Source organism: Centruroides vittatus, unplaced genomic scaffold (assembly GCF_030686945.1).
Source record: "Centruroides vittatus isolate TY-2023 unplaced genomic scaffold, ASM3068694v2 contig_1824, whole genome shotgun sequence".
Classification (NCBI taxonomy): Eukaryota; Metazoa; Arthropoda; class Arachnida; order Scorpiones; family Buthidae; genus Centruroides; species Centruroides vittatus.
The window spans coordinates 2,023,231-2,040,202 of NW_027121123.1; the positions used below are offsets into that span (position 1 = coordinate 2,023,231).

The 16,972-nt window shown below is 32.0% G+C and overlaps 3 protein-coding genes across 4 annotated transcripts in view; 2 read left to right on the plus strand and 1 right to left on the minus strand.

Moving 5' to 3' along the window:
• Positions 1 to 2: 2 nt before the first annotated feature.
• On the minus strand, positions 3 to 9,600 carry LOC136969878 (spindle and kinetochore-associated protein 1-like). 2 transcript variants are annotated; one of them, XM_067264186.1, is made up of 6 exons: positions 9,494 to 9,600; positions 6,335 to 6,544; positions 5,601 to 5,692; positions 1,018 to 1,155; positions 748 to 917; positions 3 to 218 (listed from the first exon to the last, which is right to left on the minus strand). In XM_067264186.1, exons 1-6 carry the CDS (start codon positions 9,503 to 9,505, stop codon positions 70 to 72), a joined length of 771 nt encoding a protein of 256 aa, XP_067120287.1. In that variant the 5' UTR covers positions 9,506 to 9,600; the 3' UTR covers positions 3 to 69. The 2 variants fall into 2 exon arrangements, with proteins under 2 accessions (XP_067120287.1, XP_067120288.1); XM_067264187.1 differs by having other exon boundaries at positions 9,552 to 9,573.
• Positions 3,715 to 5,085, plus strand: LOC136969886 (zinc finger BED domain-containing protein 4-like). Its single transcript, XM_067264193.1, has 3 exons — positions 3,715 to 4,005; positions 4,184 to 4,734; positions 4,798 to 5,085. Exons 1-3 carry the CDS (start codon positions 3,732 to 3,734, stop codon positions 5,083 to 5,085), a joined length of 1,113 nt encoding a protein of 370 aa, XP_067120294.1. The 5' UTR covers positions 3,715 to 3,731.
• A 3,211-nt stretch (positions 9,601 to 12,811) lies between the features above and the next one.
• The window catches only part of LOC136969887 (DIS3-like exonuclease 1), a 32,721-nt gene continuing 28,560 nt past the window's right edge, over positions 12,812 to 16,972 (plus strand). Inside the window, exons 1-2 of the mRNA XM_067264195.1 lie at positions 12,812 to 12,818; positions 14,349 to 14,482. Coding sequence (XP_067120296.1) covers positions 12,812 to 12,818; positions 14,349 to 14,482 — 141 coding nt within the window. The remainder of the gene's footprint in view (positions 12,819 to 14,348; positions 14,483 to 16,972) is intronic.

Sequence of the window (16,972 nt, forward strand, 5' to 3'; positions counted from 1 at the left end):
TTACTTTTCAAAAATACATTTTTAATACAAATTTTATGAATTTGTTTTAAATACACAAGATAACAAATTTTAAATTAAAACATGTCTAATAACTCCATTTTTTCTGATGTCACGAATACGATTACAGTGACGAAGTATTATAAGTACTGAAGCCAATGTTTTGTTGATAGTTAAATTAGCAAAATATTTAAGATCTTGATCCACACAGAAATAGTGACCTAAATATAATAAAAGTATAAAAATATCAAACTGACATATTGATAATGAACTGTCCATTAATTAAGTATACAATTTTTCAAGCTAATTTTAATCCCGTTCTTTCTCCCTCCCTATTATGTACAGTACAATGATTTACTTGTGACAAATTCCTTCCTCTTTAATTACATGTACAATAGTTTTTGGACCCCAACATTGAAGAAATGACTAAAGTTCTGCAAATATCTTCTGATAGTTTATCCAATGACTAGTAAGCAAGCTTATAAAAACAAATTCATATGCCACTAAATACCATTAAATGCCTTGACCCCCTGCTTCCCCCTCATGTAAAATGATGTAGTTTTTGCACTCCTTTCTTAAAATGTATACAATTAATTAATGGATCGTTTCTATACTATATTATTTTGAATTTAATACAATTTCCATGTTCCGTGTCTTAAATTTAAGACTTACCTCTAATTATTTATCAAAATATAAAAATACATAATTTTATCATCATAATATTTAAATTTAATTTTTTAAGATGTTTACCTTTAGTCTCATTTAATTCTTGACTCAAAAAGTTATTAAATTTAACCATATCATGAGTTCCAAGTTGGCAACGCGGTGTGGTTAAAAGTTTATATTTTGCGACAATAGTTTTGTTAAAGCTATCAACAATATTATTTATGACATCACAATTTAATCTTCCTTTCATATATCTGAAAATATATATTAATAAATAAATTTTAATTTAATACAGTTAATTACAGTATTTATAAACAAGTTATTTTGTTTAGAAATTATGTTTAAAAACTTTACTTTGGTAAAGAATTTAATTCTTCATCTGTGATGTGTTCTATTGTAGGTAATATACCAGATGTCTTCTGAATTGGTTGATTATTTTCTTTTAATGCTTTTGGTTTTCCTAGAGTACGCTGAATAGTTTTATTTGAAATTCTAAAATAATCAAAAAATTATTTAAATGTGTTTATAAGGAAGCTTTGAAATTTAAATCTTAATTTAAACTGCTTCTTTTGTGTTATATATTCATTATCATGAGTTAACAAGAGAAAGTCTGTTTGGAAAACCAGTCCAAAAGTGCTAAAAGAATTTTCCAAAGAGAATTTATCTATCTCCTGATGATGGGCTACAATCCAAGAAAAGCAGTTTGAATTGATACTATCAATGTTAAAATTTTAAATTTCTGGAAGAACAAGCAAAATCAATGTGTCCTGTTACTTTAATATTACCACTATTATTTTACTGTTGCTTTATGCTGACACAATGAAGTGACTTCTTTCAAACACTTGGCAGGTTATTCATCTTTATTCAGTTAGATAAATGATAACTGACTAACTGAATAAAGATGAATAACCTGCAAAGTGTTTGAGAGAAGTCACTTCATTGTGTCAGAATAAAGCAACATAAATCACAACACGGTTTCATTGGTATCAAACTATTATTATTATTATATTACAATTTAATCAATTTACATACTTTATTACTTACATGTAAACAATACAAACTTTTAAATTCGTTTATTGTATAAATTATCATTTCATTAGATAATTACTTCAGAACCTTCTACAAATCAACATACAGTATATGTAAATTTTGATGCTTTCTGTCTGGTCATGTAAAATGTATATTGTATGTGATTAGAACAGTTGTGGAAGATAATGTTATTGTGCATGCATGAACAAAGAAAACTTAAACTTAATTTATAAATTACTACATTTAAATTTTAAGTAACAGATTTATATGAAGATAATGAAGCAATATATATGTGGTATGTTCCACAACATACATTAACCTAACAAACTTGTCAGTCAGTCAAATTGTCTGAACTTTGAACAGTTCTGAGACAATCGATATAGCAGTTACACATTACTACCACTAGAAACAAATTTTTGAAATTAATTAAAATTAATGTTGCAACAAATAGTATATTTGGCCTCAGGCCAAATACTGAATATTTGGCCAAACTATTTGGCTTGATTAACACAGGTATGAAAATTGGTATGCAAACTGCATTATGGCATGGATCGCGCACCCTGCTTTCTATTGGCCCACTGTCACTATGCTTCGCCAATTGCGTTAATTCTTGACAGTTGTAGTGGACAGACATGTGCATCTTGGCAGTATGTGATAAGTGATGATATCAAACGTGGATAACAGTGAAATGACCTACATGTGTAAATAACAGAAAAAGAACAAAGAAAGACCACAAAGTGAAAATGTGAAAATAAATATGAAATTGAGTTGATAACATAATCAAACAAGTAGAGACAGCTTATTGGCATGAAATTCATGGCCGTCAATGCCAAATTTGTTCTCATAGACTTCAGAAAGCTAAATGCTTGTAACGAAAGTCACTTAGCATGCACGGGCAAAAGCCTAGGGCCATTCAGGCTACCAAGCTGTCTCAAATCTGTGAAATCATAACTGTGACTTATACTGACATCCTATCTGTCTCTTTTCTCCGTTATTACCAGGTTATGAGTCACATAATTGTAAAATGGGAAATCTACGATGGAAAAGTGACAAATCGAAAGTATCATGTGCACACATTATGATGTATGCATAGGCATATGTGGACTAGAGCGATAGAGGAAACAGAAAGGGAAGAGCAAAGACAAGCGCTTAAAAAGGATAGGCAGGGTCAGACCCTCAGATGTGTGACGATTCTCGAACAAATAGGTGTGCTGATCTTTGTAATTATATGAAAATATATAAATATAAAAATATAAATTGTGAATACATGTGACTAATATTACTTTGTTTTTTATTTTGTGCAGGTTATAAATTATAAATAAATATAAACAAACAACACTAACCCAATAACATTAAATCTAAATACCAACAACTGCTGAATCATATTGGGCTATTTATGGCTATTACATAAATTATAAACCAATTTGGCACTAGAGGTAGATGTTAGGCGGCATCTTATATTAAGTTTAATAATTATAATTTAATTAATTAATTTAAATAATTTAGACCTACTGGAAATGCATCTGCACGGTAAGCAGGAGTTGCGGGTTCGAGTCCCACCCTTTTTTATTCCAGTAGGTCTAAATTATTTAAATTAATTAATTAAATTATAATTATTAAACTTAATATAAGATGACGCCTAACATCTACCTCTAGTGCCAAATTGGTTTATAATTTATGTAATAGCTGTAAATAGCCCAATATGATTTGGCAGTTGTTAGTATTTAGATATAAGTTATAACTTATAAGTTATTTTATTTGCAATCAATCTTTTTAAAAAGTTTGTGACTTTGGAACAGTACGATGAGTAAAAAAAGGTCTTCAGTTTGGATTTACTTTGAAGAAAATGACAAAGATTCACGTAATGTGCAGTGCAAAGTATGTGATACAAAAATTTCTCGTGGAGATACGGGGAAAAAAGCTTCGATGTCGGGTTTGATAAATCATTTAAATCATATCTTCTGATATTCCTCCTTGTGCTTGTTCTTTAAATGAACAAGCACAAGGAGGAATATTAGAAGATACATAAATCTATCTCAATGAAAGAAAACACAGCAAATGATGTCATTCCCTGTTCAAGTAAGTCCATGAAGCAATTAACCCCTTACAACTGCCAAGAAAAAACAAAAAAGTGGGATATAAATGACCCTCAGGCTGTGAAATACCATTATCTGATTGCCAAAATGATAGCGATTGATAACGAACCAGTGAACATAGTTGAAAGATCTGGTTTTAAAAGATTGTTAAATGAGACCCTGCCGAGATATGCCATACCGAGTAGACCATACTTTTCAGAGAAAATAATTCCGGAACTTTAAGATAAAGTAGTAACAAAGATAAAAAAAAGCTTGAAGAGACAGATTATATATCAGTCACTATCGACACGTGGATGTGCTTGCAAAACTATGTCAGTTTCCTCAGTTTCACTGCACACTGGCTTGACAGCAATTTTAACTTGAGACATGCTGCACTAATGTAAAACACTTTGAAGGACAACATACTGCACAAAATATAGCAAATGCTCTGCAAGAAATACTGAGCCAGTGGAAACACCCTTTATCAAATATTCACATCATTGTTCATGACAATGGGTGCAATATTGTTAAGGCTATCAGTGAGGCTGAAATGAATTCTGCATGTTGCTTCATACATACACTACAGTTAGTAATCAAAGACTCTCTCAATATTCAACCTGAAGTTGAAGAAACTATTGCTGTGGGACAAAGAATAGTAACCCACTTTAATCATTCGAGTACTGTACAAGAAAAACTGAAAAAAATTCAGGAAGAGCTGAGAATAGCCACGCATAATTTAGTGCAAGATATAACAACACGGTGGAATTCTACCTGTTATATGTTAGAAAGGCTTCTTGAACAAAAACGAGCTATTTTCCTCTATCTAACTGATACAACAAACATATCTAATCTGACTGCAGAGCAGTGGGAGATTGTAGACCAATTACTGAAATTATTAAAGCCATTTGAAGAGATAACAAAAATTACTAGCTCAAACTACTACTGCTTATCTGAAATTATTCCCCATGTTGTTACTCTCAACCGCTACTGCAACAAGGCCGTGTCCTCTGACCTTGCACCTAAATAAAAGGCTATGGCGATCGCCATGCAACAAGAGATAAAACAACGTTATTCACAGATTGACAATAATAAAAACTACCTGATATCAACTTTGTTAGATCCAAGGTTTAAGACAAATTTCTTCACGAACCAAGTGCAAAAAGAAAGAGCCCGGCAGTACATTCTTCTTGAAGATTTAGTTTCAGACTATGATACTAGCAGCAATAAAATTCTTCTCCCGTGCAGTCTAAATGTAAAAGAACTGACGAGCCTGGACAAAGCATTTGCACATCTTTCTGGGAGTGCTATGATGAAGTAGTTGCTGAGAACTTCACCGATGATAACAGAGTCAGAATAGCTATCAAAGGTAACTTCAATACTCATAACTTAAAAATTGTGAAAAACTTAAAAAAATAAAAATAAAAAAGATCACATGTATGGTACTTTACAGGCATTTTATTTGCCCCACTACTTAAAAAGGTTACTCATACCTGGCACTAGATGGCAATTATCAATTATTATTTACACTCCTACTTGAAAGGGTGGTTTTTGTTTTCTGATATTTACCACTATACAGACCATGTTATAAGAGAGACTGTCTGTATCTCAATGTATCTCTTAATATGTAAAATTTTCTTTTATAGCTGATCATGATATCTTCAGATATGACAGACAATTGGCATTGTCAAGCCATTATTTCCATTATTAATCTGCAATACTGAGAGTAACCACTGATTTTTTGACAGCTTATAACTATCACTCCAATCATCTTCACTTTTGCATTCTACTTAATTTATGTAGAAAAACTCAATCAAAAAAATTTTTTTAACTTACTTTGATTTTTGTGCTGGCAAGTTAGATGGAATGTTTTCTTTTATGTAAATCAATCTGTCATTAAATTCTTGTACTTTATTTCTAAATTCTTCCTGCAAAGAATAATCTCCGAATTTTCTTAAAAGAATAAAATTACACTAGGTGGTCATAATTAAGATACCCCTATTCAATGAGGTCTGGAGAGATTTTTAGCAGTCTAAATGCAATCAAATCTGATAAATTGACATTTCAGGACATACAAAAAACATTTCTGTAAAAGAAAAAAACATTAGGATAAAAACTCATCACTTTGGCACTTTTGGTATTGCAAGCAAAAAACATTTTAGTTACACAAGATATTCATGCTATTCAGACCTTAGTGATACAAAGGATACTTCTCAATGTGGTCTGCATTCTGAAATATAAAATTTGACAGCACATTCAATGGCCAATGTTATTGATCCTTTGCAATGCTTCTTACATGCAATGAGATATTACCTTTCAAGGCTACCAAATTTACAACAGTCTCAATAAACCACACTTTCTAAGTATCCCCACAAGTAAAAATCACAATTAAGATACAAAGCACCAAAAGTGCCATAAGTTTGGTCTAATTTTTTTTTGGAAACGTCACATTTCCGGAAAAAAATGGTTAGGTTTGGTTGTATTTGAATTGCTAAACATCTCTAGATAGTGTTGAATACAGGTACTTTAATTATAATCATCTGGTATTAACATTAATTAAATGAATTTACTTGTAAACATTCCAGATCTTCATTTTGTTCCTTTACTTTTTCTCTCAATGCATGTAAAGTTTCTTTTAAGGATTCTACAATGTAGCTCGCTTCAAAGATAGCATTGCTTGGAAACATTTCTAAATTACGTATAGAAACACTTGCTTTCAAAATGGATATCTTATCAGCAAAACTTTGAGCTAATTCTTCCAAAGTTGTAGACTCCATTATCTATATTTAGACAAACATTAGAAAGTGTTAATTGAAATATACACTAGATTTTTTAAAAAATTGTTTATGCAATCTATCATAATGGAATCTTATTTCATCTAAAGATAGACTCTGATCTATAGTTTAAAGCAGTGATGTCCAAACTTTTCAATTGATGGACCAAATTATGCATAAGTCATTGTGGGCAGGCAAATAATATTTTATTTATCCCTTATATATGAAAAGTATGCTTATTTCATCATTTATGTCAAATATGTTTGTGGGCTGTATTTGGCCTGGGGTCTTAGTTTGGGCACCACAAGTTTAAAAAGCAACAAAATGATGACTAATAATTACATTATAATTGTTTAAATATGTATAATTAAGAAGAAAACAACTGTTGAGAACCTCTAAATTCAGAAAATAATGCATAAAGAATAAAGGTAATATCATTATCAAAAAACTGAGACATGTATTTATCACCTATAAAATTCAAATATAAAAATTCTCTTTTCTTTGAAGTATTTTATAAAAATTGTTTAGATAAGAAATGTACATTCTGAATTAAATTGTTTTAAAAATATATTTGATAAGAAAACTACTCTTATTACAAAGTAGTTAATCATTCAAAATCTTTACAAAATTATAAATATTTGAAATAGAATATATCCTTAACAGTGCTTCTACTGTGTTTCAAGCTTAAAATGTGGTAAAAATAGGACTTTCTGCAGGGAAATTAAAAGGACAAATTTAAAAAGAGCCAAAATCATCACTTAGAGGAGAACATTGATAAAATATATTCGATAATGTGAACAGTGTTGTTTTTATCAACAGTTCCTGCAGACTATAGGAAAGGGGGGATACAAGCTATAAAAATGGGCATCATACACTATGAAAAAAGTTTCAAATTATGATGTAACATAGAATCTTAACTCCCAAAAGATGGCATTGGTTGCAATTGAGGCTAAATTGGCCTTTAAAACAAGAAACATTCCTTGTTTTCAATTTTTAGGCCAAGTTTTAGTCAACATACAATGAAGTGGCATGGGACATTAGTTTCTTTTATATTTGTAGAATAGGCTATAAATCATGAATTTTCTGTTGTTTGTTAATAATGTAGTTTGGGGTCCCTTTGGCAATTAGGAAAAGACCAACTTAAACAGAAAGGGGACATGTATCCTAACTGCCCCAATATACAGGCTTCCCTGGTTCTTATATATGGTCATATTCATTAATGTATAAAAAAAAAAAAAAGGTTTAAAAGCCATACAAATCTTTTATATTCATAATTTTTAATCTGAAATAGTTAAGATCATCTGTTTCATTCATGTTTTCAGTTATCTGAGGTATTGTTAATCCACATTACTTTGGATTACCAGAGTTTTTCTGTACTTCAATTTTATTTATTTAGTAACACTTGAGAGCCTTAAAAATCTAGTATTAGCACATTTAATAGAAAACTAACATTTTTGATCATACTCTGGTCTTCTTCAGGTTTTTAAACCAGTGAGATTTGAACATGTGAATGCAAAGAACAAAAAATTAAGAGCACAATGGGTCGGAAACGTTAGTTTTCTATTAAATGTGCTATTACTAGATTTTTAAGGCTCTCAAGTGTTAATTGTATGCATTCCAGTATTTATGTAAGAAGTTGTTTATTTATTTATGTTTTTAACATGAAAATTCCTATCAAAAAGGGTGTCACTTATTAATTACTAGAATAATAATCCTGGATAAGTTATGGTCTTCATTTTTCAATAACATTTACAATTCAATTATGTGAAAACTATAGTGAAATATAACTAAGAAGAATAAATAAATTTATTTAATAATATAAGCATATATGTAATATATGCATATACAGTATGTGTTCATCTGTGCACACAATAACTATATTAATTTCAAAACAATTTAAATTATAATATAAACATAATAAATTACAACAACAATCAGAAGTCAAAAGTAGGAGACTAGTTTTTTTATCATTTAAACTTCATAACCCTTTTATAGCTTTATCAAAGCATAATAAATAAATTAAGTTTCTTAAGAATAACAAGATATCTGATAAGAAATTATTAATTGAAATGTAACTGGATAAAGAGAAAATGGTTCTGAAAAGAGAAAGGCTCTGACACAAAGATGGAGAAAAATATGTGTACTGCTTCTAAATGTGATGTAGTTAACTTGTGTAGCAAATCATCATACAAATAACAAGATATAAAAATTGGATATTCATATCAATATTAAAAAATTAACTAGTAAAATATGTAGATGACAGTAGCTTGTTAGCAGAAAGAATGAAAGATATAGAAAAATTAATAAATACATAAAAATTGTATCTAAGTGTTTTTTTGGGGAGATGATTTTACTCCTCGCATCAAGGAGTGTATCCAGTATGCGTAATAATAAATAAAATAAATAAATAATACATAAAAACAGAAATTGAAAAATCTGGTTCATTGTCAAACATTACATTAGTTACGTTAATTTCCACTTTGCAGACTGATATTGATGAAGAAAAAAATAGGTAGTTATAATTTTCGATTTCAGAACAAAGCATCTGTATTGTTCAAACATTACAGAAATGGTAAACCAATAGGAAATAAATAAAAGATGTGAAAAAAATCAAGACAATAATGAGTTAAGGCAATGATATTTTTCTAATTTATGATTTCCTAACGTCAGAAATTACAAGAAATTACTATTAAAAATTGAAAAATACGAAAAAATAAAGTATTAGTAGAAATTACTTTTAGATACTTTGTGTACATATACTTATATACATAAATGATCTAAAAGTAACCTCTACCGAAAGATTTATGCCTTTGAGTTATATTTACAATTACTTAAAATAACATGAAATGCAAAAAGAAAATAAATCGATCAGTGTTAAAGCCAATCAAAGTTAATTGCTTTATTAAGAAGATGATTATTTTATTGATAAAATTAACGATAAAATATTACACATACATTCACACGCATTAAAAACGGTATAGTTCGAAAGATGTTAATTAATTAATAAACTTACAATTGTCAATATTAAAATACATTAAATAATAGCAAATAAACTCGAAGTCGTCTTTAACGTCTTAAGACATCCAATCCATTCCAAAATGCTCGAACTTCCCGCGAAATTTTTGAAATCAACCGGAAATTATATAAGGGAAGTGACGTATTAGACTATCGCGTAACTATATACATTCAAATAATTAATTCTATTAAGTTAATTAATTAACAACACATATTAATTTTACAAATTAAAAATGAATTAATAAATAATTCGATCTTTGATTTGATTTTGTTTATACACAAAAATGGTGTCTATTTCACACGTGCACTGATCCATTTCGTGCATTTTCAAAATAATTATTTCTAAATTTCAAAGAAAATGAAAAAATTCAATAAAGTCGTGATTGTAAAACATCGTTTGAAGAATATGAGAGTTGTTAGAGAATATTATTTAAGGAAAGATATTAATTGTCTCAGTCTTGGTTGTAGAATTTGCCCAAATAATATATCAGACAATGGTAAGTTAATAAATTCAATTGTTTTTTAATTGAATAAAAATTTATTCAGTAAGAGTTTTAACTTATGAACATTTTGCATAGATTTCTTAAAAGAAAACAATTCATAACTGTAACTTTTTGTCAAAAACATTTACTATGTGTTCAATAAATAACCCATATTGACTTAATTGTACACTTGTATATGCATATATAAATTACCAATCTCTGCACACAAAGTTAGAACTAATTTAAAATCGTAGGCACAAAAAACCTTTCACACACTGTTTCTAGCAAACAAATTAATGAGCACAAACGTATAAATTACCCCAAAGCAAAATATTTCTGTATTGAAAATCACTTAGTTCCTTAAAGTTTAAAGACAAGCATAGTAAACTGGATGAAAATATTTCAAAGAGAAACAGTCAGCCTTCAGTATCCAGTATATAAAATAGAAATTCAAATTAAACAAACATTTTTGACCATTTTAAACAATCATCTGTAAGTCTGAGTGACAAAAGAGCAATAATATCCTAGAATATGCAACATGCTGCGTATAAATTATTATACAGTAAGACCCCGCTTAACGCTGTTTCGGTATTACGTGGTAGTATGGGAATTCTCCGAGATCGCATGCAGCATTGGGATTCTCCCGAACGCATGTTTGTTGCGTCACAGTTGATTTATGATCGGTCATCAACTTTATTGTGTATAAAGATATAAACATATTATTTTATTTTATTGTGATAAATATGGCATTTTTTAGTTTTTACAATGGGTGGTTGCAAAGAAAAAGAAAGTAAAGTGACAAGAAAAAGCATTTTGCTGGAAACTAAAATGCAGGTGCTCAGACGATTAGATGCAGGTGAATGGCAATCTGATATCAGCACTGCATTAAATTTGTCAACTTCAACAATACGGACAATTTTAAAAAATAAAGAAAAAATCGTATCATCAGCAACTACAACCACAACGACTTCAGCAACAAAAATTACCTGTACCAGAAGCAATGTGTTTGAGGAAATGGAAAAATGACTTTCCATCTGGATTGACAATGAAGTTGAATGCAATATGCCATTACGTCAAGCAATTATAATGGAAAAGGCAAGAAAAATTTTTAACCTTATTTAGAATGAAAAAGACGACACGAGTGAAAATTTTGTAGCTAGTCGTGGGTGGTTTAATCAATTTAAAAACAGAAACAACCTTCATAACATACGAGTTACTGGAGAAGCAGCAAGTGGAGATACAAAAGCAGCTGCAGCATTTCCAACGACATTAAGAGCAATCATTGAACGAGGGAATTATCCTCCTGAACTAGTTTTCAATGTTGATGAAACGGGCCTTTTCTGGAAGAGAATGCCAAAACGTACATTTTTATCCCGTGAAGAAAAGCGAGCATCAGGATTTAAAGCTACAAAAGATCGTTTAACACTTCTACTGGGTGGTAACGCTAATTTAAGTTAAAACCACTGCTTGTTTATCATTCCAAACCCCAAGAGTAATGAGGGGAATTTCAAAATCATCTTTACCAGTAATTTGGGAGTCCAGTAAAAGATCTTGGATCACTATGAAAATTTTCCAGAATTGGTTTACCAAACATTTTTGCCTGTCTGTTAAACGCTACTACAAATTTTAAAAAACTAGAATCGAAAACTCTACTTTTGATTGATAATGCTCCAAGCCATCCAACGCATTTGTCTGACTTAACAACATGCATTCCAGTAGAAGTGGTTTTCCTGCCGCCAAATACAACTTCATTAATCCAACCAATGGATCGAGACGTAATATCAAATTTTAAAGCTTATTATCTGTGGCGGACATTTCGACAACTGATTGATAAAACAGATGGAGCAGATAAACAATCCATTAGAGATTTTTGGAAAAACTATAATATCATGGATGCTGTAGACAACATCAATCTTTCCTGGAATGAGGTGACCAAGAAATGTTTGAAAGGAGTATGGAAGAATGTATGGCCAGAGCTAAGCAAGGATGTTGACACAAGAGAATCCATTGTTGATGTTGACGAACTTGTCAAGCTAGCTAATGAAACAGGGTTGGCTAATATAAATGTGCAGGATATTGAAGAATTATTGCAAGTTACAACTGGAGAAAGTTTTTCCAACGACGATCTTAAAGAATTAGTAGAAGAACAGGTGCATGAAGATGACAAAATTAGCGTTTCTGAAGATGAAGAACAAAAGAAACTTTCAACGGATTTTCTAAAAAAAAGTTTAGCCAGTATAACAGAAACAATGGATCAGTTTATGCAAAATGATTTCAATTTTGATAGAAGTTCAAAGGCAAGACGAAGTGTCATGGATGCGATGTCTTGCTATCGACAACTGCTTACTGAACAAAACAGGAAAAGGCAAACGACATTAGATGACTTCTTCACAAAGAAACAAAAGATGTCAAATGAGGAAGAACCTTCCTCATCACAAACATAACTTCTTTACTCAAACTTCTTTTTTTTTATTTTCATGAATGTTTTACGAATAAATATCGATATTAGCAATAAATAAGTCTATAATTAATGTAATAAAAAAGTTTTTAACAATAAATGTTACAAAATAAAACAAAAAAAAAGATAAATTTTCTTATTCTCTGTTCTGTTTTACATATCCCCCTTATTTACATGTTAAGATGACCCTGTTTAACGCTGTTTCATTTAGTGCTCTGTCATCTAGGAACGCATCCCCTGCATTAAGCGGGGTCTTACTGTATTTAAATCCTTTTCAGTTTATTATTATTATGTTGTTAAACGTAACTATAAGAGTTTATGTCAGGTAATAGATTATTGAAATTATACTTTAGTGAATTGCTAAGATTATGTGTTTGTTTGTCTAATATTAATAGAAATTTTTTTTGCAAAATCATTACCAAAAAATGTGTATTTGATATATGACGTATTACTGTATGTTATTATATTAATTACAAAGTCAGCATTAAAATTTTTTTCTGATATTTTCCATTAAAAGGTTACCAGTAAATTTTATAACTCAGATCAATTTTAAAAAACTATAGGGCAAATGCAAGTGTGTGGATTTGAACATCATTAAATAGAATTATTTACTTGTTAGCAAGGATTAATATTTATGAACAATTAAGTGCTTTAAACTATACTTCCTGATTGTGACTGAAAGTGCTTTAAACTATATTTCTAACTTAGATTTACATTTATGATTTGTGTTCTTTCATTTATGATTTGTTCTTTTTATGAATTAGATGTGTAGCCATACGCTAAATAAATAAATATGAACAATTGACATATGTAATTACAGGGGTGAATCCTGACCAAAATTTTTGGGCATGCTGAAAGTTATAATAAGAATAATAGGTCTATCTCTAACACTAAACAATAGGCAGAAACATTATTCGATGTAGGGCCTAAACAAAAAAGTATGGACTATTATAAAGCTCATTCTATCTACACATGAAATATATGAAATATATTATAATGAAAAAGTATTAAAAATTTATGATAATAATTTAATTTTTGTTGGCCCTTGACACTGGGGTCCTAGGGCTTAAGCCCTATTAGTCTCTATGTAGATTTGCCCCTGTAGACAATACGTGTATGCTGACTGGGTACCGCAAGCTTTTGATACAATCTCGCCATGTTAAATGCTTTAAATGATGTCATGTGCACATGCTTGCTGCAAAAAATCTCCACACGAGCAAGCAATTGAGTTCCTGCAAGCATCGCACTGACTTAAAATGGCTAGCCGCTACTTGCCAATGTAAAAGGAAACACAAATGATAAAAGAGTTTATACATTAGAATAAATGGATTTATCAGCATGTTTTTTCATTTTTGGAACCTAACCCTTTTTTTCGCACTAGTTCTTTGTTTCGTATAACACGGATTCGCATAACACGGCAATTTTTTCAAACATAACTCCCATGTTATACGGGGGTTACCTGTATTCTGACAATTTATGTGTTAATTATTCTTTCTGTTTGCAAAATTTCCTCAATCTTAACACAAAAAAAAGAAAAAAGTGAACTTTTAAGAAATTTGCGGGATTTCCCAGGTTAAAAAACGTCCACGGCCCCAAGATCCTGTTTGAGAAACCCTAGTCATATGTAACTAAGTAGTTTTCTGTAATTAAATAATACAGGCAAGAAGCTTTTTTAATATGAATAAGTTGTTTAGTTACCATAAATATTTTTATAAACATAGTCATAAATCAAGTTAATAGTTAATAATTTATATAATTTACACATTTTGTAAACATTTTTTGTAAGAAAATAAAAAAAATTTAAATATGATTTTCCAATAAATATTATTTATGTATTTATTCTTGTTTTTTTCAGGTATGAGAAGTCTTTTATCATCACATGACCATCATTATACTCTGCCATGTTTTGATATATTACAAGACTATTTAGAATTATTAGAAAGATCAACAATTTCTGGAATCATATTTTTGCAAACTTTAGTTACTAGAGTAAGTTATCTTTACAACTATATTGTTAAAAATTGAATTTATTTAAATTTAATTTTTTAAATAAGTTTTCAATATTATTTTGTAAAATATTGTATCAATAACAATTTGATAGCTTGGTATTTTGATGACAAATCAACATAATTTGTTTGAACATTATTGATAAGCATTCTTTCTATACAATTATTAGAAAGATGTTACAATATGATTTATAAGTAGATCTGTATATTTATAATTTAAATAATACAGTGGGTTAAATAATCCGTTCCAAGACTGTTCGCTATCCGAATTGTTCGTTAACCCAGGGTTTCCTAAACTGTGCATCCGCGACACCCTGTAAATTTTAAAAGATCGAAAACGGCTGTGACGGATAGTGTATGACATATATTATGAGTCTAGATAGTGTTTCCGTGCAGTTGATACATGAATGACATTTGTGTTGATGCAGGTTCCACTCCTGCTCGCCTTGTAGATCTCCACTGCTTCTAATTTACAAGGCAGCTATGTTCTATTTATAGAATGCTTTTTCTGTTTATTTTTCCTGAAAAAGGCTGATAAATTTAGTGGCTGAGAACGTTCAATCTTTAAGCTTTTACTTTTATTTGCTGCTTAACCCTCAGCATAAAACTGTTGGAGAGAATGCTTGAGGATCACATCTTGACGGTAATAGTGACTATTTACCCAGTGGGAACCCATGGGGGCGGCGAAAGGCCCGAACCAGACAGAACGGCCTAAAGGACCCTAATACCAAGGAATACGGACCTCCTCTTTATGAGAAGGCAACACCAATCATGAATAGAAACCCACTCTCCAAAAAGAAATGGGGGAAGAGAGGAGAGAACCCGCTAATAAAAGATGCCTACGTCATTAACCAATAAAACCTTTTTCTTTATATTTGGCAGACAACGAAACAAAAGCAAAAACAAACACCAAGGGACCCCATGGCGGAAGCATCGGAAACCTGGAATTTAGAGGAGCTGGATCTGGATACAGCATACAAACTTTTCGGGTGGCGGGATGAAGAAGAGGAGGAAAAGTTTCGGGTAAACCCGACTGCTGTGCGGCACGCCATCGCACGAATTAGAAGTGCCCCCGACGAGGCAATCCCAGAGATGTTGGTCCTACCCCTGCAGGGAGAGGTGGACTCTGAGTTAAGGCGAGAGGTGGAGGAGGCGATGAGATATGCGACACAAAGGGCAGAATACTTCCAAGAAAGGAGACTCCGGGCCCAGAGCGGCCAACATCGTGAGGAAGTGAAAGGGCAGGAGCCTCTGAGAACAGAGGACCAGGGAGCTTTTTCCCTTCGGACCCCGCGAGGCGTAGGAGGAGGCCACGGGATGCGGGAGCTCTCTCAACGGTTCCTGCGGGAGCGGGAACAGACCCAAGAAATTCTACGAGAACAGGACCAAAGACGCCCAGCAGCAAGAAGAGCCAGGGGCTGGTCTCCGAACCAGCGGTGAAACGCTTGCCGAGGCGGGGACACCCCAGAGACAGGAGAGAGCGAAGAAACCCGAAGGTCCCGACTCCTGGGTGCTGCAGTTCGTATTTTCATCTCTTATTATTGTTTCTTTACCATTTTGTAATCTTTTGTATTGTGTTCTGTAAATCTGTTCGTCCATATATATATATTTTTATATTAAATCTTTTTTTTGCTATATGGTCCGTCTAACAACTAACACAAAAACTGATCTGTCGCGAACAAGAACGGAGACGGTGGTCGACAAGAGTAAATGGAACCCGTCGGGGAGAAGTAAAATAGGATCGCTACTTCCGGCAAAGCGGAGATCGAATTGACAGCCGAGCTGCCAGGTAAAATGTTGCTAAGAATTAAGCAACATTTTTAAAAGGTCGGGAGCCCTGTGAAGATCCTAAAATTGCGCCGGGAATTCGATTGTTTACAAGATGGCTACATCGGGAAATTTCGGAAAGTCAATCGGAGCGAGAATGCGCATCGGGCTACAAACCCGATCGATGTAAAGCATTTCTTCTAAAACAAACACAACGCGGTAATAAACGACGAAGGGGATGTCGCGGTGCTCGTATACAACAGTCGAGATGTAAACAATTAACAAAAAAGGGAGAAAGAAGAGAGACATATGGTCAAGGACACCTGTTAGACCATGTGAGTCTGGGACCGTCTCAAAAGGGGGGCGGCCGCAGAACGTTTGGCTGATCGGTCCCGCCAGATGTCCGCGCGAGGGGGGCAAACAGTGTAAATTATGTGAGTAGCTGTCAATGTTCGGGCGCCGTCCCCTGCCAAACTTGGTTTTTGTCTTGCTTAGAAACAAGAGACTGACCAATTGAGAAAAGGAAAAAGTGACCCAAGACCAATCAAGAAGGGGAAGATTCGAGGGAAAAATCGTATAAAAATCCCTGAATCAAGGTCGGAAGGGAGACGATGGAGCTTTCTACCAGGAAGTGAACAACGGGACGCCAAACCACCACCTACTCCTTCACTGACGTCCGTCACCGACCCCTCGGACTCTTCTGCCT

Coding starts and splice junctions, on each gene's coding strand:
- LOC136969878 (XM_067264186.1), bottom strand. Junction 1,156..5,600: donor TTGCCAGCACAAAAATCAAA/GTAAGTTAAAAA, acceptor TGATTATTTTAG/AATTTCAAATAAAACTATTC. Junction 918..1,017: donor GAATTAAATTCTTTACCAAA/GTAAAGTTTTTA, acceptor ATATATTTTCAG/ATATATGAAAGGAAGATTAA.
- LOC136969886 (XM_067264193.1), top strand. CDS start 3,732: ATGAAAGAAAACACAGCAAATGATGTCATTCCCTGTTCAAGTAAGTCC. Junction 4,006..4,183: donor AGAGAAAATAATTCCGGAAC/TTTAAGATAAAG, acceptor AACACTTTGAAG/GACAACATACTGCACAAAAT. Junction 4,735..4,797: donor TATCTGAAATTATTCCCCAT/GTTGTTACTCTC, acceptor CCTAAATAAAAG/GCTATGGCGATCGCCATGCA.